The sequence below is a fragment of the Vidua chalybeata genome, chromosome 6 (genome assembly GCF_026979565.1).
Source record: "Vidua chalybeata isolate OUT-0048 chromosome 6, bVidCha1 merged haplotype, whole genome shotgun sequence".
Classification (NCBI taxonomy): Eukaryota; Metazoa; Chordata; class Aves; order Passeriformes; family Viduidae; genus Vidua; species Vidua chalybeata.
In genome coordinates, this window is record NC_071535.1 from 46,920,235 (window position 1) to 46,944,940 (window position 24,706).

A 24,706-nucleotide genomic window follows, 5' to 3' on the forward strand; every position below is an offset into this window, starting at 1 on the left:
AACTGTTGTCCACAAAACACCCTTTTTATTGTATAGCTTAAATCTGAAATCAAGTAGTAAATGTAGCTGGGGATTTTGGTCTGCCTCTCTGACTGAGGTAGCTGGATTGTCTCTGCTGCCAGGTGGGGGCTACTGTCCTCATCCAAACCCCATTGCAGGTGATGGTTGATGAGATGCTGTGGGCTGTGCCACCTGCACTTCATTAGCCAAGGTTCTGAGCTCTGTAGCTCTTTGGTTCTCTTGGAGAGCTTAGCTCTTTGGACTCTAGCTAAAAAACTTCCTGTGTTTAAAAGTTCATCTGTCCGATTTCCTCTGGGTGAAGCAATGCAGCGTAGAACCTTCCAGGAGTAAATTGATGACAAGGCAAGTGTGTAATACTCCAGTTGGCATTTTCCATTTGTCTATTTTGCAAGTGGATGTTAGTTTAGATGAATGTCTACATGAAAAATGTGTTTGTGCTTAAGGTGAACAGTTTTTAATTGAGCCAGTATCTGACACGTGCTATATAAAGCAATAGATGGTATATGCATCAAATGAGCAGCTGAGCCCATAGTCAGGAGGGTAAATCTCAGTCTGGGGGCTGAGAAAGAGGTTGGTTGTGTTAGAGAGCACTAATGCAAGTTGTCCAAGCTTTGCAACAATGCGTGACAATTTCCTCGGTAGTCAGGCTGGCGTTAATGGAAGTGATCGAATGCAAATGACTGAGCTTTAATGGCTCTCACTGGGCATAGGCAAAAACGGCGTTTGTGAGGACAATGAAACTGTGTGAGGCCTCCAGGTAGTGCTAATTCTGTGTCTTCTGTTACAAGGTATGCCTTCTTTCCTGGTGATTCATACAGTGCATTTAACCCATCAGGCTCGGACGTTTTCCGAAATAGCGCAGCAGAATGCCCATAGGGATTGTGTTCTATAGGGAAGTCTGCAGGGCTGGTCCCCCTACCTTTGCTTCATTTCAGCTGTATACAACCGATTGTGTGTGAGCTCCTCTGAGAAGGGCAGAGTGTTTTGGGGAGGAAGAGATTTAGCTGAGTTTCTCATTATAGAAAACAACAGGGAGGGAAGATAGACACTTGTCTAAAAACTGGAAAGTATCTTAGTTCTTTGTTGTACCCTTTAATCTTCTTATTTTATTTAAAACCAACCACTTCAACAGCTGCAGCTCCTGCTTAATTTGGAGAACAAAACCGTGGTAGTTCAGCTGTCTGGGGAAACTCGAGGCCACAAGTGGAAGGGAAGCCCACATTGTGGGCAAGTCCTTTCTTCTTCTAAATGCACAATTTATTGTGGGGGTTATTTTTAGTGCTGTAATCTCACTGACTGCTGCTGAGAGAAACTGTGCCAGGCAGGCTTTGAAGTGCTTGAGAAATGGGATTTCCTGTTCCACCGGCTCAGCGCTGACTCTTGCCATTGTCAGGAGCTATTATCGCTTTTTGGCAGCCAAAGGAGATAACACAGCTTCAAGGTCAACGGAGACACAAGTTTTCATCAACGGCATTAGCAGAAGGAAGAGTTTGGTTGCATCCAGGGTGGGTGCTTCTGGTGTAGCCAGCGACCTCTGTCCGGGCAGAGAGGTCCACCCGTGGATCACAAAGCAACACTGGAAGCGAGGCTGGAAGGGGCGTGCTGAGAGCAGGCTGCTCATTGCTGCTCATTGCTGTGCCTCCAAGGTGGGCACTCCACAGCATCTCTGGGCAGCGTGTTCCAGAAACAGCTGCCTGGGAGAGGAGAGAAATTTATTTCTCTGCTCCACAGCTTCTCGTTGACCTGATCTTTGTTGAACACTTTCTGCCAAGTGTGGATATTCCTGGATCTGGAAGGTAGAACTGGCCCAGCCCTGGGAATGGGACACATTTCTCCTGGTGTTGTCTAGAAGAGAAGGAAAACAGGTTGGTCTAGTGAAGTAGCAAGTCTTGGTATAGGAAGCACTTCTAGGTTCTAGAAGAACTGTCAGAAAAAGCAGCTGTGTTTGCTGTAAGGCCTCATAGGCTCTTGAAAAGTATTCACATTGAGGCAGTGGCTTCAAATTGCAGTGTCTGTTCTGGATAGTTCCTCTGTGGGACATCCTTGTTCTCAAAGGAAAATCAGATTTCAGAGTGGATGAAATTAAGCTGAAACAAGGCAGTCCTGACTCAGCTGGAGTTATCTGGAATTAGATTCCAGGGGTATGTTGTTTGTGACAATTGCCTTGGTCAAGTCTTGTTATTTATGAGATGCACAGTTGGGGTAGTGCTTTCTCTCCTGTCTGAAGCAAATGGCTTCAATAGTCCTGGTCTGGTTTATTGAATTGTGCTGCTCAAAATTAGGTGCAAGGATGTATCAGGGAATGTGTTGGAGCTACATTAGGGATATTAACTTTGGTGATATGTGAAAAGCCATTTTGCAGCCTTGTGAAGGCTGACCTAGAACAGAGACTAGATGGAGCTAAAGAATAAAGTAGGTATTTATTAGAAGGCCTCAATGGATACACCTTGGACAGTCCAGGAGCCCAGCCAGGGCTACACCCAAGATGAACCCAAAATGGTCACAAAATGGACCACCAGCCATGGGGTCTCACACTTTTATAAGTTATAGTTCATTTGCATATTGGAGTTAATTGTCCAATTACAGCTTTAGGTTATGCAGTCCCATTCTTCTTGTTTTTCTCTCTCTTGTTCACCGTTGTTTATGCTCTTGGGCCTGAGATTTGGATCATTTGTCCTTGGTCCCCACTAGAGAAGGAATTGTGTTGTATACCTACTCTGTGAAGAATGCTCACCATCCCCTAATATGCAGCTCAGAAGTACACACTAAAGCAGTACAGAATCTGAAAAATATAAAAGCTAAAACCTGAGGCATCATTTTGTAGGACTAGCTAACAGCTGTAATCCTGGCTGAGACCTCCCTTCACTTTATGGGAATGCTCATGAGCTCCAGTTCCCATAGGGCTCCTGATCTGTGCCTAAGTGCAGTGTAGGAAGTTGTTATCTCTGCCCAAGAGCCTTCAGTTTTAGCACCAAGTTGCACAATAAGAACAGAAATGGGTATGGAGTAGGTAGAGCTTTGTGTTTACAGAAGGGCTTAAAAAAAAGGCTTTAGAACTAAACTCTGATCCTGGCTATGTGCAGTTTTAGTTAAGTTTGACGCACTAGCTTTAGCCTTTATCCTGTTGCTAGCCTGTGGGGCTTGTTTTTGGTTAGTGACCTAAACAAGGGCCAGCTGCAGCCGTTTACTTTTAAAAAACAAGAATAGTTCTAGAAGCTGTTCTGCCAGATATATTTGGAAGTGTGTGGCCTGTGGGTTCATACAGAGGTGTGAACACAGATACATCCCTGATGTTCTGTTTCAGTGGAGTTGCACTGCAAATTTACTTTAGCAAAAGGGTTGAAAGAGGAGAGCCTGACAGAATGTTAGGCAGAATGAGGAGAACTGCTGCCAAAGGATCTCATTTGGGAAAGGGGAACAAAGATCTTTTGTCACCTTAAGGTGTATTGCCCTGTAATGGGAAGGGCTCACCACTTGTTGAGCCATGTCTGTAGCTGAGCTTGGTCTCTGGTTCATTGTCCCCAGGCTGAGTTAGCATGCAGTTCCTGTTTGCATTTTCCTGCTCCATCTCTGGGGGGAGGGACAGAGTCAGCCAGAACACACAGAGCAGGACTGGTCAGTCCAACATGAAAGCTTTACCACAGCCCCTGAGTGTGAGTGGCAATGGGTAGAATCAAGTGCTGTGGTGTCACTTGGAAGTACAAACTGTGTGTTTTGCATGGATTTTGCACAAACATAAACTTCCCAGTCTGCCTGTTCTGCTGCTGCTGCTCTGTCTTCCACAAGAGAGAGGTGGAGAAACATTTTGTAGTATGCAAAAATCCTGTAGAGAGACAGAATATGGTGTCACCCACTACATGCTGTGTGAGGTGACAAGGCAGTTGTGCTAGAGAGCTTTGGTGCTGGACTTTGTACAATGCTCTGCTGATTATCTGGCATGGAGAACAATGTCTAGAACACAGGCCCTTCCTCAGAGAGGACAGGGCAGCAAAGACACTGGCTTTTTCTGTTTGCTTCCCAAGACTTTTACAAGCTGTATCATGTGCCAGCTGTCAGTGGTGCTGTGCAGAGGCAGGAGAGGAGGAGAGAGAGGGGTGGATATGCCTCTCTCCAGCCTGTGTAGCTTCCATGTAGCTTTGCAGAGACATGACAGCATTCACTTGGTGTGACAGGGTCACAGCTGAACCTCCGAGTCTGCAGGAGGGGAAGGACCAGACACAGCCCTGTCCTGCTTAAAGGGAAAGGTGAAGTAGAGCCAACTGCCACAGCAGCCTGGACAGATAAATACCGTGGCATATTACCAAGGCATGTTTCAATAGCACGCAAAAACCAAGAGTCTGTTCTGTTACCTGTAATGAACAAAGTGCCCGGGGACACGGGCAGGGCCTTCCTAGTTCCCATGGCAACACTGAAACAACTACTAACTCTAGCTGAGTACTGATATTGAAATGTGAATTAGCTAATTGCTCTGTTTGTTTTCTCTAAACTACCTGGAGATAACCTGCCTCCCAGACACACGCTGCCATTCTGGGACTAAAATGCAAATAAAAAACCCTTGGGACCATGGGAGCATTTTTTTTAAGGGATAAAGATACCCATAAATAAAGAACTAAACATGGTAGAGGGGGCTAGACAAATGCCCTAGCTGAGGAAGAGGGACACACGTCCCCTGATCGACTTTTGCCCGTCACCATCGCCTACAAAAGGCTAGACTAGAGTAGGCTATGGGAAGCAAAAACAAAGAGAGGGAATTTCCTGGTGTTGCCACAAGGAAAGGAGAGGGGACAGCTGTTGTTCTGGACTTCAGCAACAGACTATGCACGTCTCCTCACCCTTTGGCTACCAGTGTGCCACAAGGAAAGGAGAAGGCACAGCTGCTGCTCTGGACTTGAGTGACAGACTCTGCACGCCTCCTTCCCTTTTGGCTACCTGGGAAAGCTACAACAGTGGGGGCGAGCTCTGAGTTGGGCCCCCTGCCCAGCTGATCTTTTTAATAAAGAGCTGAATATTAATGAAGGCATTAGCCCTGTTCATTTCATTATCTGCAGCAAGGGATAAGCTTTCCCCATGTAGGTGTGACAGATAAGGAGAAGGAAAAGAGGTATCTGTTGTCCATGTCATACAGCTTCAGGAAGTGAGATGAAGAGCAATTCAGTGATTCTCTCAAAGGAACTCAGTGGCTTGGGCTGAAATTTGCATCCAGATCTTTACCTGGCAACAGCACATTCCATTAACCAGCAAACCTCCTCAGGGGCCTGCCCCCAAAGACAGGATTTTTCATTTCTCAGCACATCAATTCAGCTCTTTTCAGTTACAAAGGCTACATTTCTTTGTTAATGAAAGGAAAGTTGTTTTGGCATTTATTGTCTTTCTTGTGGGATAGCCCCAAGATGCAGTGTGGTATCTGCCAGCTGACAGACTGCAGAGGAACTCTGTGTCATGCAGGCTGTCCCAGCTTCGCAAGCAGCAAAACAAGTGCCCACCTTTTGGAAACCAGAATCACACCATTTGAGATTTGTGGGTGATTCTGAGCTCTCTGTCCCTTTGTCTATGGGGACTTTTATGAGTGTCTGTTCTTATAAGGGTTCTTTGACATCAAGTAACATGGAAGCACAGGCTGCAATTTTTTCCTTACTTGGGAATTTAGGGGCTCATTTACAGGCTCTTTCTCCCATTCCAATAGTTGCTTGTTCCTACAAAACTTGTGAAAACTTTCTAATTGAATCAAAACTCCTTCCTGTCTTCCAGGCTGGTTGAAATCAGGCAGCAGCTCAAAAATTTGGGGTAGGCAAAAAAAAGGGACAGGCAGATGGAGTCTTCCTTAAGCTTAATTTTTTGATCCCTGGCTTTAAAAAGAACCTATGTTTTCAGTTCTTGGGCCAGAAGATTTTCACTGAAATATAAAGTAGTGCTGTTATGAAGCACCTGAGCTCTTTATCTGAGAAGCACCTGGATCAGAAATGAATGTTAATCCAGTAATAACAGATAATTAAACAGTTCTAATGGGGGCTTTAATCTCTCTTCTCCAGATGTAGTTTTGCTTTTGGCCTTCATCAGGGAGATTATGATGGAACACAGAAGGCTTCTAATCCAATCAAAATTCCTTGATGGATTGGAATATTTGTTGTGCTTTCACATTTCAGCAGTAGTTACACCACAAGATTAACTTGCATTACAGGATTGTTATCTTGTTGCTAAATTCAATGTACTAGTTTGAAGCAGGCAGAAGAAAGGTGGGAGGGCAGGATACAAATGTGTCCTGGATCTCTGTGCTGCACAGAATTGCTTGGGACCAGGCTTTGGGATTCAGGTGACACCTTGCAGTCTTCTGGTTCTTCAGTGCTGACTTTGTGTGAGTTTGAACTGATCTGCCTTAAGCCTTGAACTCCAGTAGTGGCTTTGTAGTTGAAAATCTCCTGTGGAAGGAGCTTTACTTGTCCAGCTGGGAACTGTGTGTCTGCTTTCATTTGCCCTACTGATTGCGTAGAGATTCTTCCCAAGTGTCTTGGCTTCAAATTGAAATTTCTGTTTGGCAGCAGGATGCTGACAAATGCTGGCTTGCAGTGCCTGACTAACCTTCCTGCTATCCACTTCCTAATGTCATCCTCTGGGAGTGAAATGAGGGAGTCCACGCACAAACCTTTTTGGGTCAATAGGTGCCAATTCAAGGGGAAAAAAAACCTTTTTTGCTCTTCTGCAGACCATATCACTGGTATAATAATGAATCACCAATGATGTTATTGAGGTCTTGATGCATATCTTGTTTTAATATTTGCTCAGAACTACCCATCCTCACATGCTGGGTCTGTGATGCTCTGATGACATCACAACACAGCACCTGCTCTGTAGATTTTGCTTAAGCCAGTTTAAATCAGTTTTAAACCAGTAAGATTATTCAAACATGTCTATTATTATTTGTGCTCTCTCAAAAATGTTCTTAAAGTAGCTGAAGTTTTCACACTCCTGCTGTAGTGGGTGCAGCTGGTCTTCAGCCACAATTTGTCTTCCACTTCTTGTATTTACTCCTGCTAAGACAGGTTTTATAGACACAAGGATTCAAATTAACCCTCCTAAATTACTGAGTGTCAGTAAACCTGTCTGAAAAGGACATAATTCTTTCTGTTACAGGTTTTACATAGATTTCAGGTAAATATATTGGATTATCCAATGTCACTTTCCTGTTCTGGATTATCTTTTTAAATAGAGCCAAGCACAGGGTTGTCCTTATGAAAAAAAGTAAATTGTTTAATGGGTTTAATTCTGTATTAAGAGCTATTTCATTGTCTACCAGATTTGACATGAGAGAGGTAGTTCTTCTACCTAAGTTTTATGCTAAGGAACAGCAAGAATATGCCTTGAAATTGTTTTGGGAATTAATCCTATGGAAATCAGGTTTTTGTGTTTGATACTTTGTGAAGTGCAATTAAGAGGGGGGGAACATGTAATTTAGGAAATTTCATCTACTTGGAATTAGGGCTGTTAAGTAAAGGCCTTTCCTAAAGAAATTCAGTTCACATGCAAAGGATCAGAACAGGACTCTGTAACCACTGTGTGTCCTTGCAGGCTTGGATGAGTCCATGGTGCTGAAGAGCTGTGCAGCCTTTCTTCTCTTTCCTAGACTGGGGATTCACTTCCATCTCCTGCACTGGCATTGAAGCCTTTTGTAGGGAACCTTGGAGTACTCCATTGGATCAGAGTGGGAGCTAAATTAGTGGCTGGTGCCCAGGACCAGTTTGTTTTCCCTGTTTAGGTTTCCTTTCAAAGTCCTTGAGGGCAGTACTTGCTTCAGGGCAGGTGTCTTCTAAGCCTTACCAATGTCAGGTTGAAGCAGTGGTTTCACAGAAGCTGAAATCCTCTGTGAGGTACCATTTGCCCTCTCTGTATCTGAGCTGATATTGCAGAGGGTTGCTCTCCACTGAGCACAAAGCCTGTCTAGCCCAGGCTCTTTGTATTCTTCCTTTTGAATTATCCCAGAGCATTAAAAGGAGAAGGAGGTGGTTTATGTGAAGGACCCTGTACTACTTTGTGAGAGAATGTGAACTACCTGCACTGGTGGTGTGTGGGAAAGTGCCAGAGCATTTGAATGTCTTCTCTTTAGAAATAATGAAAATAATTAGCAGATGACAAGATAAAACCAAGTTTAGCTAGTGTTGTTTTTTTTTTTTTTTTTTTTTTTTTTTTGTGTTTTTGTTTTTGTTTTTTTTGTTTTTTTTGGTTTTTTTTTGGCTAGACAAAGCTCTCTGAGTGTTCTCTCATTGAGTGCTTGGCCAAAACAATTTCTGTTTTCTCCGAATCACATGCTAACCTAGCTTTGAAAAGTCTTATTGTTCACGTCAGCTGTTACAACCAGAACAGTCCTGTCCATGAAAAGAACAGAGACCCCATTAGGACACTGAGGGTTTTCTGCCAGCTGTTTGGTGTTTTTCTCATATCATTTCATTTGGAAAGATTTTGCTGTACTGCACGCAGCTTATCACGTTAAGATACCAGATCTCTCTTGAAATCCTTCAGGTACTGGGTTCATATTCAGGCACTGGTACTGGCACAGCAGCATAGATAACTCAGCCACACGGAACCCTGTGCTGTGGCTATTGACAGCCACAGGGCAATAGAACTACATTTAAGCTGCCTGATGTTGCCATTTGTGCTACAGGCACAAACATTGCCTTCATGTGTTTAGTAGGTTTGAATAGAACAAAACAACCACCTAGTCCTCTGTCTGCAGTTTAGATAATGGAAGAGTATTTCTGGATTTGAGTTCTTTCTGTTAACAGCTGAAATGGTGAGCTAAGGATTGGCTGGGACAAGTTCCATGATGGATGTGAGCAAAGGCTTGCTGGGTGAAGCGTGGCTTTGATGAGATCAGCATGCTTAGCAGGCTTCATAAAGCTGGCTTGTTCTTTTATGGGATGGCTTGTTTCTGTGGCAGTCCTGCAGTGTCCTGCTGACATGCAGGAGCTCATTGTTACCTGGCAGCATCCACCTTTAGCCCCTGATCACTTCCAGGAGCATCCTCGCATGCACATTTGGCCAGAACTGGTAGTACCTGAGCACCACCTCTGTCCTTCCTCTGATCATCTCGGCAACAAAGTGTTCTTTTCTGGTAAAGTTTTTAATGCTCTTGGTGAAGAGGTTGTTACTCACATATAAAATGAGTGTGCTCTGTGGGATCTGAGACTTGTAACTTTCTGCAATTCCCAAGCAAGGAAGAAGGGCATAGTTCTGATTTTGCTGTGTTGAAGTAGAAGATGCCCGACTCAATTTCCAGCTTGCCACTTCAGGACCTTTCTTAGTGCTGGGGTGAAGCTGCCCCTCTGATCTCTACACAGCTTCATTCCCTTGCGGTTAAAGTTGCACATGACTGTTTGTGCAAGAGATACGGTGGCACTGTTCCTGTATCCCTTCCCTGAATGGCCAGACACAAGCTGCTGACTTTGGTCCTTGCCTACCTTGCTTACCTGCTAGTGTTCACTCCAGATGGTGTGGATAAAGAAATTATTTGCCTTCTGTTTTCATTTATAGGCGCTGAGGCTTAGATTGCCTACAGATGCTGCAGCCTCGAAGACTCAGGGATAATGACAAAATAGGGGAAAGTTTCAACTTGATACCCTGAAAAATTCACCCTATAAATTTATATATGCTATAAACTTATTCAACCTCAGCTCTCCAGCACATCACTTGTGTTTGCAGAACACCAAATGTCACAAACAGGATGCCCCAAAACACACACAGGACAATTGCTGGGTTTAAGTGAAAGACTTCGGCCCTGTAACAGCTTTTGCTTTGCTGTGGTTTTAGGCCTGGAAGTTGGTCAGGGATTTTGCAGTGGCAGGTGTAAAGCCGAGTTTGACAAGGCAAGGCCTGCCAAAGGCATGTATGGCAGAGTGAGAGCGTGTGTGCCTAGATGGTTCAAAAAGGTGTTTTTCTAGTAGTGTTTGGCTGTTTTTCTGTGGTATTTTATTTATTTAGCAACACTCAAACCATGGTATGGTCATGATCTTTGGGGATAGGGTGGCATTGAATGTAGGGTAACTAAGTTGTCTCTGTTGTTCTGACAGCACTTTACAAAGCATATTTAAAATTTACAAAGCATATATAAAGCAACAATATGATAATTTCATCAGTGTTAGAAGGCCTAAGCCTGTTAGTCCCAGATGAATTCAGACTCAGTGCTGACAGTGTGGGCACTGATGACATGTTCCAAGCATGGGAGGAAGTCACTGAGAAGCTCTGAAGGCTTAGTGGCACCTCTGTATCTGAAGTTTCTACAGTGTAATTCAGTAACCCTCGGATGCCTTCAGGCTGAGCTTTACAGTAACATTCAGTCCGGACAAGAAGAACATTGGTGTTGGCGCCAATTCAGTGTTTTCCTTATTCCCACTGCTAACCCAACAAAATAGGCCACACTAAAATAGGATTCATTATTTGTGTTCTTGTTAACTGCTTGTAAAATATAAAGCGATTACCCCAGCAGATGAAGTGCCCGTGCTTTCAGAAATAGCAAAAGCCTGAAGAGCGAAGCCGGGACAGCTGCCATGAACAACAGCAGGCTCTTCCAGAGGTACCGTGGGACTGCACTGCTTTCCTGGCAGCTGAATTGTTTGCTGCTTGGAGCCAACACGTGCATTCCCAGACTTGCTACGAGGTTCTGCCAGTTCTCCAATGGGGAGCCCCCCTTTTGTTTGACACAGGCATCACTGTGCTGTGATTGGAAACTCAAGAGCTGGAGCCAGGTCAGTCTTTCCAGGGTTTAACTGCCTCTTGTTCAAGTCAAACACTTCTCAAATGCTTCAGCTAAAATGCTTCAGTAAATGGTCTTTTAGCGAACACAACTGCAAGTGCATTTTTACAGGAAGATCGTGAATTACCAGAAGTTACTTGGGTTTGAGTGGTTGTTTCTTGCTCTCAGTTTCTTGTTTACTGTGCTCTCAGGGCAAGCAGCAGAGGTGCCTTACCAATGGCACTGTTCCTTCTGCTGACCTCTGCTTTTCTCTCCAGACTTTAGTGCAGGGAACTGTCATGGAGGCTGCAGCAGGAGGACATGGTGGGGAAGGAGTGCTCTTGACCACTATATTAACAGCAACTCACCTGAGCCAGGTCAGTGAGAGGTAGCCACAATCCAGAAACAAACAATACAGGACAAGCCTGGCATCACAAGTTTTGAGGTTGTTGTTCAATCTCTCCACCCAGCCCTTACTCCTCCTCTTCCCTTCTCCTGTGCTCATGCCTTTTTGCTCTTCTTTATGTCACTTTTACGATTTAGTCTTTTTCTCACTTGCACATTTGTCATTATCTATTGCTGCTATTGGACTCTGCTTCACAAGCTTTCTTCTTGCTTGTGCTTTTTCTTTTTTCTTTTTGTCCTTTCTTGCTCATGCTTTGTTTTTTGGTTTATGGTTTTGTTGGTTTTTTTTTTTCTAATTTCACCCCTTGGTTGTGCTTTTCCTTTGCTTTTTTCTTTGCACTTGTTCTACCTTCCTTTTCTCTACTGCCTTTTACTACACATACAGACTTCATTCTGGAAAATCTTCTCAGATCTATGCCAGGTCAGTTATTAATCATTCATAGGCCTCAGGTAATGACCAAAACCAGTAGCAAACAATTGTCACAGCTTTGACAGAAGAGTAAATGCAAACAAAATCCCGCATTTCCCCAACTGGAAACAATGACTGCAAGAATTCAGTGGAAACCTGAAGGATACAAAGGAATATCACTGTCCAGATACAGTACTGATATAATACTGTATCCAGAGATGCTGTGGTACTGTATTTGCTTCAGGTTATCCAGAAACCCACTGCATTTCCAGAATGGATGAGTGCACAAACAGGAAACCTGCCCCTCTCCAAGCAGTGCTTATCTTTGTGTTTCCTGGGGGGTTTGTTCCTCAGGCTACTGGGAAAAGCAAGGAATTCATCATAAATATAAGATCACAGGGTGGAAAACAGCCCATTATTTAAAAAGCTGGCTGCCAGCAGGGTCAGCAGCATTCAGTGGTGGAAGGGAAGCTCTAGGGGTGGGGTCTGGAGACTTCTGATGCTGCACACATGAAAACAAAGCTTGTGGCTGATAGATTTGTTTTTATTATTATAGAACAGATGAACTAAAATAAGCCAACAATATAATTTTATGCCAACAGCCATCTTTCTAGCACAGGCGGTGACTGACTCAGTATACTCTTCTCCCCTCTTCCCTGGGCCTCTGTTCAAGGGAAAGCAAATGTTGGTGACTCTTGCACATGGTTTTGGACTGCAGTGATCCTACTCCTGTTACTTGTGCAGGTGTGCCTGGGAAAAGAAGAGGCAGGGAAGCAGAGGAAACAGTATATATGATGTAGGAGCAATAAGCAGAAAGGTTTGTGGAGCCTCTTGCACGTTCACACCTTGTGACCGAGTAGATGGGACAACTGGAGAATCTTGCCCACTTTCAACATGTAGCAAGCCCCTAGTTGCTACTCTAGCCAAGCCAGGAATTTCTTCCCATTCCAAGCTAACAAAGGGCAAGATGCGCTCAGTGGGGGAGCTTTTGGCAGGGTAAGGGGTAGTCTATGTAAAACCAAACCAAAAAAACACCCCCATCCCCCCAAAAGAAACCCCCAAACAAATCTGCATTTTAAGCCACTTCAAAGTAAAAGTTACTTCTTATAATATAATAGATACTTTTTAAATGGCAGGACCACCATCCTAGAAACACCAAAGGATTTGCACTCAAGACCAAAGAAAAGAAAAATAGAAAACCAAGCAACCAAACAAAAGGAGGGGAAAAAAAAAAAAAAAAAAAAACGAAGAGTGGCCCCACTCTCAAGCTTGGTTTTTCTCTAAAAACAGCACTCATCATCCATCTGAATAGGTAAAAGGAGGAGTGGACAGAAAATAAAATTGGTGCAACTTCTCGGCGGCTGGCACATGAACCCAAAGCTCCGTACAGCCCCGTACAACTGTGCGTCCTGCGTGGCAGCATCTCTGCGGTCAGTTTTCATCACTGTATATGCTGGTATGTATATCTGAACATATACATACACACACACACAATAGATTATACTGTTTATAATGTTAGTTTGGGTCCAGGAGGAGGGCTCATCTCTCTTTCACGTGGTTCTGTGCTCCTGCGCTGTTGCTGCTCCCGTTGCCGCTCCCGTTACTGCTGCTCCCACTGCTGCTGCAGAGGACCTCTGTGAGGTCATCCATTATGGTGGTCTCTTTAGGGTCCACGAGGTTGAACTCCCTGATGAATAGGATAAAGTGTGTGTAGAGTGTGTTTAAATGTCCGTGCAGCTCCAGTGCCAAAGTCTCCTTAAAGTGTGAGGAGTAGATATGGGCCAGCACATGGAACAGGTACTTGCAGATCTTCTTCACTAGGGACTCAAATGAGTTTGGGAATTCCTTGCCTGAAAGGAAGATGGAGAAACACCATGATAGCACCAGCTGCTGTCAGCCCCACAGCAGCATCTGGGTAAGAGCAACCAGCCCAACTTACATAGCAAACAACCTGAGTGTCCTGTGTCATATCACCCTCTTTTGATGGGAATTTGGGGGACAAGGCTAAGGAGGTATTATCCATTTTCATTTGAAGTTCAATTTTAAACCTTAAGGGTTCAAAAATCAGGCAGCAAGTGTAGTTCTTCTCTAAAGCCACTGCCTTTTTTGTTACTGGCTGTAAAAATGAGAGGTCATTCTGTGTCCTTATCTAGTTTGTCTGGGAGTGGGTTTTCCCCTGCAACACCAGTTCAGAGATCCTAAAATGGAAGCCAAGGTACATGGGCCTTAGTGGTGTGTGGCAGTTTGTACATAACTTTGTATAATGTGTTCCCTTGAACACGCTGAAATTCTGTCAAAGGGGAAAGAAACTACCTCCTTCCAGATCATACTGCTTCTAAGCAAAGGCTGCTATCCTAATGTTTTCTATACTGTAATGTCCTATATTGTAATGTCCTAGTTTCTCAATTACCTGTTGAAGTGGCTCATGAAGCCAGCTGCTATTGGTTCTGATTAAGCCCACCCACAATAGCTTCAAGTTTCTATTTTCTTCCCCTTAACCAAAGGAATTGCACGTAGCAATCTTGTTAGGATACAAATTTGAGTTAAAATTACTTTGCTATTACTTTTCAGCTCTAAAAATCACATTCTTATTTAATCTTTGTATGGGAGACTGCAAACACTCTGAAAGACAATGCAGAGCCTTGGGCAAAGAAAGCAAGCCACATTGCTGCAATCCAATTTATTACCCACATTTTTTAATGCATTGAGGTTCTAATGGAAATAGTAAAGCCACACGAAGGCTGAGGTTTGCTATCAGCAGACTGTATTGAACACACAAATGCTGACTGTTTTCAGAATTTTATTCTCTATAAATCCAGGCTAGATCATATCAAAATGCCTGAAGAAAAAGGGGTACTGATGATGAGAGATAGGCCAAGGGGTCAGGTTTGCCAGACTTTCACCCTAGTTCACACACCAAGAGTGTAAGTCTTCTTTTACTGCAAGAATCAACCAAGTTACAATCTTCCTTAAAAAAAAAAAAAAAAAACAAAAACCCAAACAACCAAAACTACAAAAGAAACATGCAAAGAAAGAAAACTATATATTAAAAAAAATCAAACTAAAACCCATCAAACAAAAGTGAGAAAGCTGTCTGGTATTCATATACATGAATGCCAACTTGATTGATGGCACCCCCAAAGAGCCCCAGGAAGTGGCCATACCATATTTTGTTGGAAAGACGTCCTCATCTGTCACTAGTTTCTGCACTGAACTCATGACGAAGTCAACGTACTGAGGAGCAGTGCACTTGATCTTCTTTCCTCGCTCATCATACCAGTAGTACTGTCTGTGGAGAGAAGGGACAGTGTCACCACATCACACTCTGCTCCTCAGCTACTCCTCCAAGAGGCTGTGTCCAAGGAATATAAAAGAACAGCTGCGACAAAGAGATTCACTTCTTTCTGCACCAAAGAACTTGAACTTGTGTTGGTCGATTTTGTCTCTCCCTATCAGTCTAGGCCAGAGTGCAGGTGGCAGCACCAAGCACAGAAAGCCTTGCTGATAAGACTGCAAGGGGAGGAGTTCTGCTGAGAGAGTGATAATTCCCTATCCATGACAGGTTTACATGCAGTCTGTAGAACTGTACAGGAAAGCATTACTGAACTATATTTAAGGGGCAACAACATTGCACAGTGATGAACTGATAAACTTCTGATGTTCAACATCAAAGAGCATAAATTAGTTCTGCAGTGCAATACTGTGAAACAGTCAGATGGTGGCTCCAGAACACCACCTTTTCTAGCCTGGGGCTCTCCAGCACTGGCAGAGTTTTCAGGTGTTCCAAATCCCCTTCCAAATGCAACCCGGGGGAAGTTTTCAGGTCCCTTCTGCACATCCATACCAGTGTGTGTTTGAACTCTATTCCTTATGTTATAGTTACAGACTCGCCCAAACACCTGAATTTACATGTGATTCTGCCACAGCGAATATTCCTGTTGGATCTTAACAGAAGATACTAGCCCTTCAAAAGCAGCCATAATTCAATCAGTTAGCCATAATAATTTTGATTAACTGCAGCCATCCCTCAGCTGACAGACAATCTGAAGGCTACAAAACAACTAAATGTTCGTTTCTTTTTTAAAAAAGTCATGGCTAATTAAAGCATCTCTAACTGCTACCAAGAACAACTACCCACTGGATTAGGAACACAGTGAGAAATGTTTTACAGATGAAGAATTCAGGAAAACACTTTTAAAGTTTTTATTCCTATGTCATATTAGACAAGCCTTGAGTTCCAGTTTATGAACTTTCTTCAAAAAGTCTAAGCTCAAGGCACAGTCCTATATCATTATAGTGCTGATAAGAAATCCATTGTACTGGTCTTCCCCAATTCTGATTCATTCCCCAAGCCATATGAAAACAAGAGCAAGCTGCAGAAATAAGCAGAGGAGCTCAAGCTGGGAGAGGAAAGGCAGTTGCTTTTCCTACAAAGTAGTTCTGCAAACATTAAGGTTTTAGAATTTTTCTTTCAGCTTCTTTTCACTATGTAATATTTGGCTACTCTGTCCTTTTCTAGAGAGACAAGGATTGACTGCAAAATTGCGTAAAAAAGTGAGTGGGTGAAAACAGCAGGAGTGAAAAGTTCTTTTTAGAGCTATGTCAGGCATCAAACCCAGCACTTGGGTGCTTAGGCACAGACTATGCTCTTCACCACTGCTCATTTCCTTTGTACAATCCACCTCTAAGGAATTACACAATGTAGTGTACCAACACAACCGTGTTTGTCTACTCCTGAGACAGAGAGAGACCCATGCAATTCAGCCTTTATTTGGGTCTTAAGACAATGCTTGTCACTAGGAGCACAGGCAGGCTGCACTGTTCTACCCCAGCAGTTCTCTCATGCTGAGGAATCCTCAACTTCAAGACAGAAAGCAGTTTAGAGTTGCCCTTAGGTGCAAAACTGAGTGTTGATAATAGGATTTTAGTCAGAAGAAACAATTTGGCAACTGTACAAGTTCACTTATATTCTCATGTAAGTGAATAAATCTGATCTAGCATCCCACTGCCTAGCCTTTCTGTCTTTCCTTGAAAATTAGGAAATTAATTATGCAAAATTTGAATTAAACAGAAGAATCATTAACAGTAAGGGGATAACTACAAGGACTGTCCTGTTTGTTAGAGTAATGTGTTTTCCTCATGTTTCAGGTGCTGTTGAACAGATTTCACAGCTCTCAGGGGAAGAGAGGAGTGAGCCCCTGACATGCCATGAACATCTTGCACCTGGGTACATGGCTTCCACCCACGCTGGAGTTATGTCCATGAACAGGATAGGAGCAGTCTGGGGCCATGGAAGGGCTCACTTGGGCACAGAAGCCTAACTGCATTCCACCACTGGCACTGTGACAGCACAGTCCCATATTAGGAAATGGACAGGAAGCAGAAAGGACAAGAGGATGAGACTTAAGGGCACTTTTCAAAAATTTCATATTTAAATCTCCCCAGTATGGAGAGGAATCTGCAGCTCTGTTCTAAATCCCAGGGAGAAATTATTATGGGTTTACCAGAGAAGAGCCTGCAATGCAAATAATGAAGCATAACACATGTGAAAACACAATACTGCATCTTAATATGTGTATGTACTTTATCCCTTTTCCTCTACAACATTCTGGGCTGGTGTTGATGACACAGAATCCAAGACAGAACAGAAGTTACACCAATATACAAGAAAGGCTTTTGGAAGGAGGGAAAAGCATACACCGTGGAAATTATTTTGCCTGGAAAGGAAGGAGAGACAGTCCTGGTAGAAATACCAAAAAACAGGCAACATGAAGAAAGCAGGATAGAAAGCAAGAGGCAGGAGTACAGTGCTTGAGATCAGCTGGAACAGCTTTGATGGTTTCACAGGGGCTAAGGCAGTGTTTGGATGGCAGAGAAGAAAAGAAGGCATAATGTAAAATCATATAGCTGGGGGAACTTAATTGTAATAAAATGTAAAACTTGTAAGTTTGAATTAAGCACTCTAGGAGGAAATCCCCTCCCTATGCAGAGACACTAAGGGCAAGATAAACATGAGAAAGGAGACTAAGATTAGAAAAAGAAGAGTGATAACAGTTACCAATTAAGGGATTTCACTGGACCAAAACATTTTGAAAGGTGGGCTTCCTGAAAGTTTGAATCCATCCTTCATTTCTGCCTCAGTTTTGTACACTTAGCCTTTTATGTACAGTACTTACACAGGCTCTTATTTATCACACTCACTGCAGCACTTTGAGGAGTTTTACCCAAATGTCAGCTAGAAATGTCAGTTTATAGCTCAGGGTACTTTAAAGCTGCTTTGTGTAATAATAAGCTATAAAAGCATACTAATTTTTAATAGTAAATACTGTGTTAAAATATAGTACCTGCTTTACAACAAGTGATAAACAGACTAATGAGCAAAATTAAGTAATTCCCAAAGTTATATTCATTCACCCTAATTAAAGTTTGAGGATAACTGGCGACTGTGGTATTTCTCTTGGCATTATCCCACCTTGCCAGCAAATGCTTCCATCTGTTCTACACTGAGACTAAGTTTTGGTCGGATGTCTCCTAGTGACCGTAAGCAGAAATTCTCCTCCTTGCTATGTGCAGATGGCTGTACTATTTCATGTATCTGACGGAGGGCTTGAAGGCTGCATCTGTCTGCAGTTTGTCAGTTGGCTGCAGCTTCTCTCAGATGTTAAAACCTTACCTCAAATATTTAACTTCAACAAGTGCTTATTGTGCCAGCAAATACTTTTAGGACTGGGTACTTGCAGTGCAATTTGAATGTCAAGTAACTTGACAAGCAACCAGTTCTCAGTAGTTACTTGAATATCTCAAGCATAAATAAAAAAAGCCTTTCTTAAGCATGACCAGAATGGTGTGATCCAAAATATATCATAAAGAACTCAGCAGGGAAAATATAAAAGTGGAACAGAATGCAGACTTTCACATGGAACTACCCAAGAAATCAGCATGGGAAACAATGGCAAACTGCACCTGAATTCCAAGGTACTGTAATTCTATGGCAATCTTATACAGCCAGATGCTATTGCATTCCAAAAGACAGCAACAAACAGATCATGGCCACAGAAGGTTAAGCCTACAGCATCCATCAAGTTAATCAGCAACTGACACCAGTGTTCAGGTGTCTCTCTTTATACACTGGAGACATGTCCAAGGCACAATAAGCCACAGCAACTGGTGCTTCTCCAACAAACAAGCACATCCTCAGCTTACCAGAGCTAGGAAAAGCAGAACAAAAAGATCAGGATTTGAAGAAGACAATCATGAAAAGGGCCCACAAAGCTGAACTGTGCTGAGGTGTGTAAGCAGCTGATCTCACCTTGGTGACTTTTTCACAGATCCACACACTTGCTAGAAGCAAGCAACCTCCAGTTTGCAAAAGTGAATCAGCCACCTGCCCCCAAGAACAGGAAGGTACTGAGGTTGTTATGATTTAGCTACACACAAGCCATTTCAAATGCTTCACCCAAGTGTAGATATGCTTCCTGTTATTCCCAAATAGTGCAATTTTTCAGTTTTCCAAAACAAAGGATAGGAACATTCTGCTATCAGTCCCTACCACTAAAAATACAGGCTACAGCTGCAGTTGCCTACAGGCACTTCCTCTCTTTATTCTGCAACACAAGGCGCTTACAGAGAACTCATGTTAAAGGCTCACTAGAGCAACACTAATGCAGGTTCCAAATCACCACCTCCTTTTAGCCACTATTTCCCACCAGCCAAGTGGATAAACAGTTAAACTCTGTGCTTGGGACTGCCAGTGCAACATCAGGAATTTAAACATGAGTATGCCTGGGAACAAGAATCAACAAAATACTCATCTTACTGCTCACCATTTCTTATTTAGAGACATGCTGTCTCCTTTTGATAAAATCTGGGTCCAGCAGAGATTCATTACTCTCTCTTCCAGCTTGGTTTCAAAGTCTCTAGCATGGCCTTTAACTCTCTGACAGTTATCATTCCACCTTCTACATGCAAAAATACCCTCCATACACTCTGCATGCTTTTAAGTGCTCTCAAAGAAAGTCCCTGATATTTCAAGTGTACAAGGTAGACCAGTGCATTAAGCAAGGCTTTCCTTCTAAGAATTATGTAATGACTGTCAGAGATACAATATAGAGGTTCTGTTGCATACATTCCCTGAGATGTTGTTTGATGTACTATGACATTACTGCCCAGTCGTCTCTTTTTAAATCCACCTCAAGTAAATTAATCCCAGGAAATGCAAGAGGAGGGAAGAAAAGGACTATCAACATATGCTGAAGGGAAAAAACCCAAAACTGAATCTCATATTCCATCATGTTGGACTGTGCTTATCAGGAGAAGTTTATCGTAACTTTTTCTTATATTCACACTGTCCAGTAACACTACAAAGCTTTCTTCCAGAACTAACTGCTAGTCAATGTTAAAGTCTACTGAGCTCTAGAGGTGGAAAATCACTAAACCAAAAAGTTTTCCTTACTCTTGCAAAGCTGCCACTTGTGTCCTCTGTGCCCAGAGAGCCTGTGGCCTACGTCACGCTAGAGGTTATCCACCAGCAGCCTGGAGCTGTGTCAGCATTCTGGCTCTCAGAAGCACCCTCTGATGTTTTCACAACTCACCTCTCCTGCCCTGCCTTCCCTGGAACCCCAGCACTGTAACCAGTACGGACAGTCCTGCCCCTTCCCTTGATGAGGAGCACACTCTGTGCAGGTACTTCCATGAGCAGCTGCACTGCAGGCTCAAGGCTGAGCTCTGTGTGGCAGGGGCACAACAGAGGACATGGGGACCAGTGGCCCAGCAAGGTGACACTCAGACACACAGCAGGAGCTGACAACCCCAAGACTCACTCAGGCTTTTTTGATTGTGAGACTATAAAAGCCAGAGTTTCCTTTGTTTGGGGCCCCTCCGTGGAGGTCCTGGATAGAGCTGTTATGAGGTTATTTAGTTACTGTACCAAATAAATTTTAAGGATCTGGATATCCAGGACTCTGCTATGGAAAACCTGGGTCAAGCCAATGAGAAAAGCTGGTCTGAGTGAGTAGCTGTGAAGGGACCTTGGCCCCAGCTCACGACTGACTGCCATAGTGGCTCCTGGATGGTCAGACAAGTTCCCTTCACACCCTCCTTTCCCTCTCCCCCAAGCACACACATGGTCATTTGCCTCTCTGATCTGACCTTATAAAACCAACTTAGAGCACTCAAGAGATTCTCATCCTTCTAGTCCTCCACAGATTTCCACACTTCCCTCCTGAAGGGAGAGAAGAGGATACACAGCTGACACATTTTCAACAAGTAGAGACCTGCTGTAAACATTTGCCCAGTGCCATCCAATACCAATATCCTCCCCCAGGAGACTCTGAAGACATGGAAACCTTGCACATGTAATAAATGAAAATACTGACTTACGTATTGCACACTGCCATGGTCTGACATGATTCTCCTGTACAGAATTCTGAGATTGTACTATACTGTAAGTTGATGTGATGAAAGAAAGTTGTTGCTGAAAAATAAACAAATGAAGGAAATTCAGTAGTAAAATACTTTCAAACACTGGTTATCCTCCAGACAATTATTTAAATACAGCAAGTGAAACAACCTCAGTCTTGAGCTTGCATACAAATTTAAACATGATTTAGCTAAATGAGCCTAATGATGAACTGTAAAACAAAGAGGTACACAGAATGTGTTTTGATTTAACATGAAAGCACCATGATGCATTAGCTCTTATTACTCACAAAGCAGCAAGACTAGAAAGTGTCTCCATCATCAGCCTCACCTGTACAGTAGAATACTCTCCTATAAGCTGAAGGCAAACGATTTGCTACATTCTTTTGAAGTCAGACTTAAAATCTACAGTGCCTAGAAAACAGCTCTATTAGTTTTCAAAACATGTCTCTTTGTAAAAACAACCAGCATGAAACCTAGCACACTTCTACTTTTTAAAAATCTCCTGAGATAATTTAACTTCCTAATACTTCTCACGGGTCACCTCACTGTTTCTTATTGAGGCTCTATAAACTTTCCTAGTGTGCAGTTTAAAGTAATTTCTTGCAACTACCATACACTGTTGAAAACATAAACAAGAGTGGGCCATAGATGTGGGTGAGGACAGGCAGGAGTAGCCTAGGAAAGTACAGCAAATCCAGGCTGAAGTGCACAGGTACAGCATTCAGTCACAGTAGCTGGTCACATCTCTGAATTTCAGCCTGTCTACTCTTGAAATCCACAGTAATTCCACCAAAATTTGGAAGGAGTGGGGAGGAAAAAATCTGACCAAAATACTTCACAACTTCTGGCTTTAGGCATAAGTTGCTTTACATACAAGGCTTTAGAAACTGCATTTTTACAATGCTTCTGGAAGATCAGTAGCCGGAGTCAGAAACATGCAGAACCAGCCAGTTTAGCAAGCAGTCAACGGGGGATCTTGATGCTTCTACAAAGAGCATCCAAAACTGCAGTGCCCTCAGTGCCACAGGGAGGGAACTGGAAGGAGGAAATGCATCAAGGCTTTCATGCTGCTGAGCACAGCTGGGCTGTGCGTGAGACAGCTTAATTACCACTCAAGGTATAATGACATGCATTACACAGTAAGCATAAATAGTCACTGAGTGTTTCTCTAAGCACTGAAAACAGCAAAAAGAGTGAATGAATGGCCTCTTGAGGATGGACAGCAAGCTCAGAATTGTATGAATGTAATACTCACTGTTGCTGGCAAGCCACTCGTTGAGGTCTATTTCCCGTGGTAACATCACTAGTTCCTTAAATTCGAAGTCAGTAATTCTGGATTTTGTGTATTCTGGCTCTAGGTAAAGTTTCTTCTCTTCTGGTGCTGGCTTCTTACCATTTGGCTTTCCCTTGGACTTCCTGCAAAAGATTAAAAAAGAGAGAAGTGGGGTTAGTTCTACTGTTGAACAGCTACAGAAATCTGAAAGCAGCTGGTTCATCCAAACTCCTGTATTTGCCTTTAGCCTGCTCCTCCTGCATTCACTTCCCCAGCAGCTTCATTTTGCTGCTCCATCTCCCCTGCCCTTTGGCCAGATGAGATTGCAAACTCCTGGGAAAGCACTGGTCTCTCCTCAGCCTGTGAACAGTGGTGACAAGCTCTGTGCCTGAAGGAGCCCATGTGAGGACCAACAACCTGCTGCATCACACACTTCCTGGTCACCTACAGAACAGGAGTCTGAGAACAGCAAATCCGGTTGCTTCAAAAGACAGCTGGAAAAGCTGGTGCTGCTTGTTCAAAGCCTACAGCATTCCTTGTTCTCCAGCCCTATCAGAAGCCTTCTTAAGTGAACATCTGTAACTCCAGCCAAAAGCAGTGATAACCACAAAAATACCTGTTTTCTCAGTTCTAGAGATACCTGGGACAGAAAGACCTGAGTTCATGTTTTTCTGAAAACTCTTGGAAATCTAATGCATTTATGAAATAATCTTCCATTTGGATTTATAAAAGCACAGAAACCGCATTCCATAAAGGACGTTTATCTCCATGGCATATTGTGACTTTTTACCTCCTATCTGTAAGGTGTTTGCTGTAATCACTGGAGTGTTCCTCTCACTTGTTTTTTAAATAGACTCTAAACTCAACCCTGGACCAGGGATTCAGTAGGACTTCAGAGGAAGGACAGTGGGTCAAGCACTTTGGTCTTTTAGGCCATGTGGTCAAACATCCATGTGTTCCTACAGTTAAAAAATCCACCTAAGCAGAGATGGAAGATCTATTTAATGGTAAGGCACAATCATAGGACAATACTTGCTGTCCATTATAATGTAAAAACAAGGAAGAGATGCCAGCTCTTTTTTAATGTCAGGCTGTCTTTGTTAAAGTGATTTTTAAGGATCTGTAAAGCCAAGACAAGCCCACCTTTGCAGATGACTGCATTAAGATTGCTGTCAAAACTCATTGAGATCTCATCCAAAGGAAATAGACCTCACATTTAGGCTCTTAACACACTTAAATAATCTTCCAACTGTGTTCCTGTCTGAGATACATGCAGGCTTAATTTTTCCTGTGAGGATGTGATAACATTTTCCTGGAATGGTGTCTGAAGTCTCAGTGCTCTTCTTAAAGGAAATATGATCACTCAGTTTTCTCTCTTCATGGGCTCTTTACTGATCTGTTTATTAAACCCATCTTCAGAAAGATTCATCATCCACACAATCCCTACTGGAGCAGGGAGAGACTGAGATGTGCCTTCCACAGGAAAGCAGCACTTTAACTTTGGTCACCAGCACTGTCAGCGTTCACTGTCTTAAGCTTGTGTTGAGTCTTGTCACACGTCTCTAAACAGTAAATTAAGACTAGAGGGATGTCAGAAAGGCCACCATGAAGGAAAATCAAGGAAAACTTGGTGACAGCAGCACAATATACCCTTACAGCCTCATTATGTATTTACAGAGATGTGCAGAAAGCACTGTAGGTGTCTGGCAGGGAACAAATGGTCACACTTTCTTTCCAATGTTACTGAGAAAGGTGGGTTTCATGGTTTAAGAGGGAATGCCTGTGACATCTTTTTAAATAATACAACATAGAACATAGTTGTAAAGAATACAAATACAGAATGAAAACAAGCTAAAGGACTAATTCTCATAGCTGCTCCACAAGGGGATGTTTTAGGACATGAGAAACAGTTGTTCCTCAGTGCAAGACACTTAATTCAGAGGTGTTACTTGGTTAGGTAACAGCTCCTGGTTGTCAGACTATTTCTGTCTTCAAACCGTTGCATTTGCTACATTTAGTGGTTTCTGGATTTAGTTTGGCTGGGGAGGGAGGAGGCCAGGATTCTAGCATTGAAGGATAAATTTATTTTTTTTTTTAGTTAAATTGTAGTTCTAGCAACAGTCATGCAGAAAATACCTTCAGCTTCTGAGACTGGTTTAATAAACCGCATTAACCACACTCGGGGAAAAAAGTTATCAGTGAGAAGTAGTTTGGATAGAGTTTCTGTCTTTGCTGTAGTTCATGATAATTAAACCAAGAGCCCCAGGTAGGGCTGTGCCACATCAGCTAAGAGCAGTCTTCTATAAGGAGGAGGAGAGAAGAGAGAGACAAAGAGGTGAAAGACAGTCTGTCAGGCTGTGGAGGGAAACCACAGAAGGAAGCAAGACATACGAGACTGAGGCAAACCTTCCATCACATGGGAATGGGTGGAGTGTACCTCATCCTCACTGCATCCCTT

General features: G+C 43.0%; 1 protein-coding gene across 3 annotated transcripts in view; it reads right to left on the reverse strand.

The window, feature by feature from the left end:
* Nucleotides 1-12,078: 12,078 nt before the first annotated feature.
* The window catches only part of MOB2 (MOB kinase activator 2), a 110,123-nt gene continuing 97,495 nt past the window's right edge, over nt 12,079-24,706 (reverse strand). For all 3 annotated transcript variants that reach the window (XM_053945573.1, XM_053945572.1, XM_053945571.1), the window contains exons 2-5: nt 22,231-22,391; nt 20,934-21,027; nt 14,720-14,844; nt 12,079-13,405 (exon numbers count right to left, since the gene is read on the reverse strand). In XM_053945573.1, the coding sequence (XP_053801548.1) occupies nt 13,095-13,405; nt 14,720-14,844; nt 20,934-21,027; nt 22,231-22,391 (691 nt within the window). In that variant the 3' untranslated portion in view covers nt 12,079-13,094. The remainder of the gene's footprint in view (nt 13,406-14,719; nt 14,845-20,933; nt 21,028-22,230; nt 22,392-24,706) is intronic.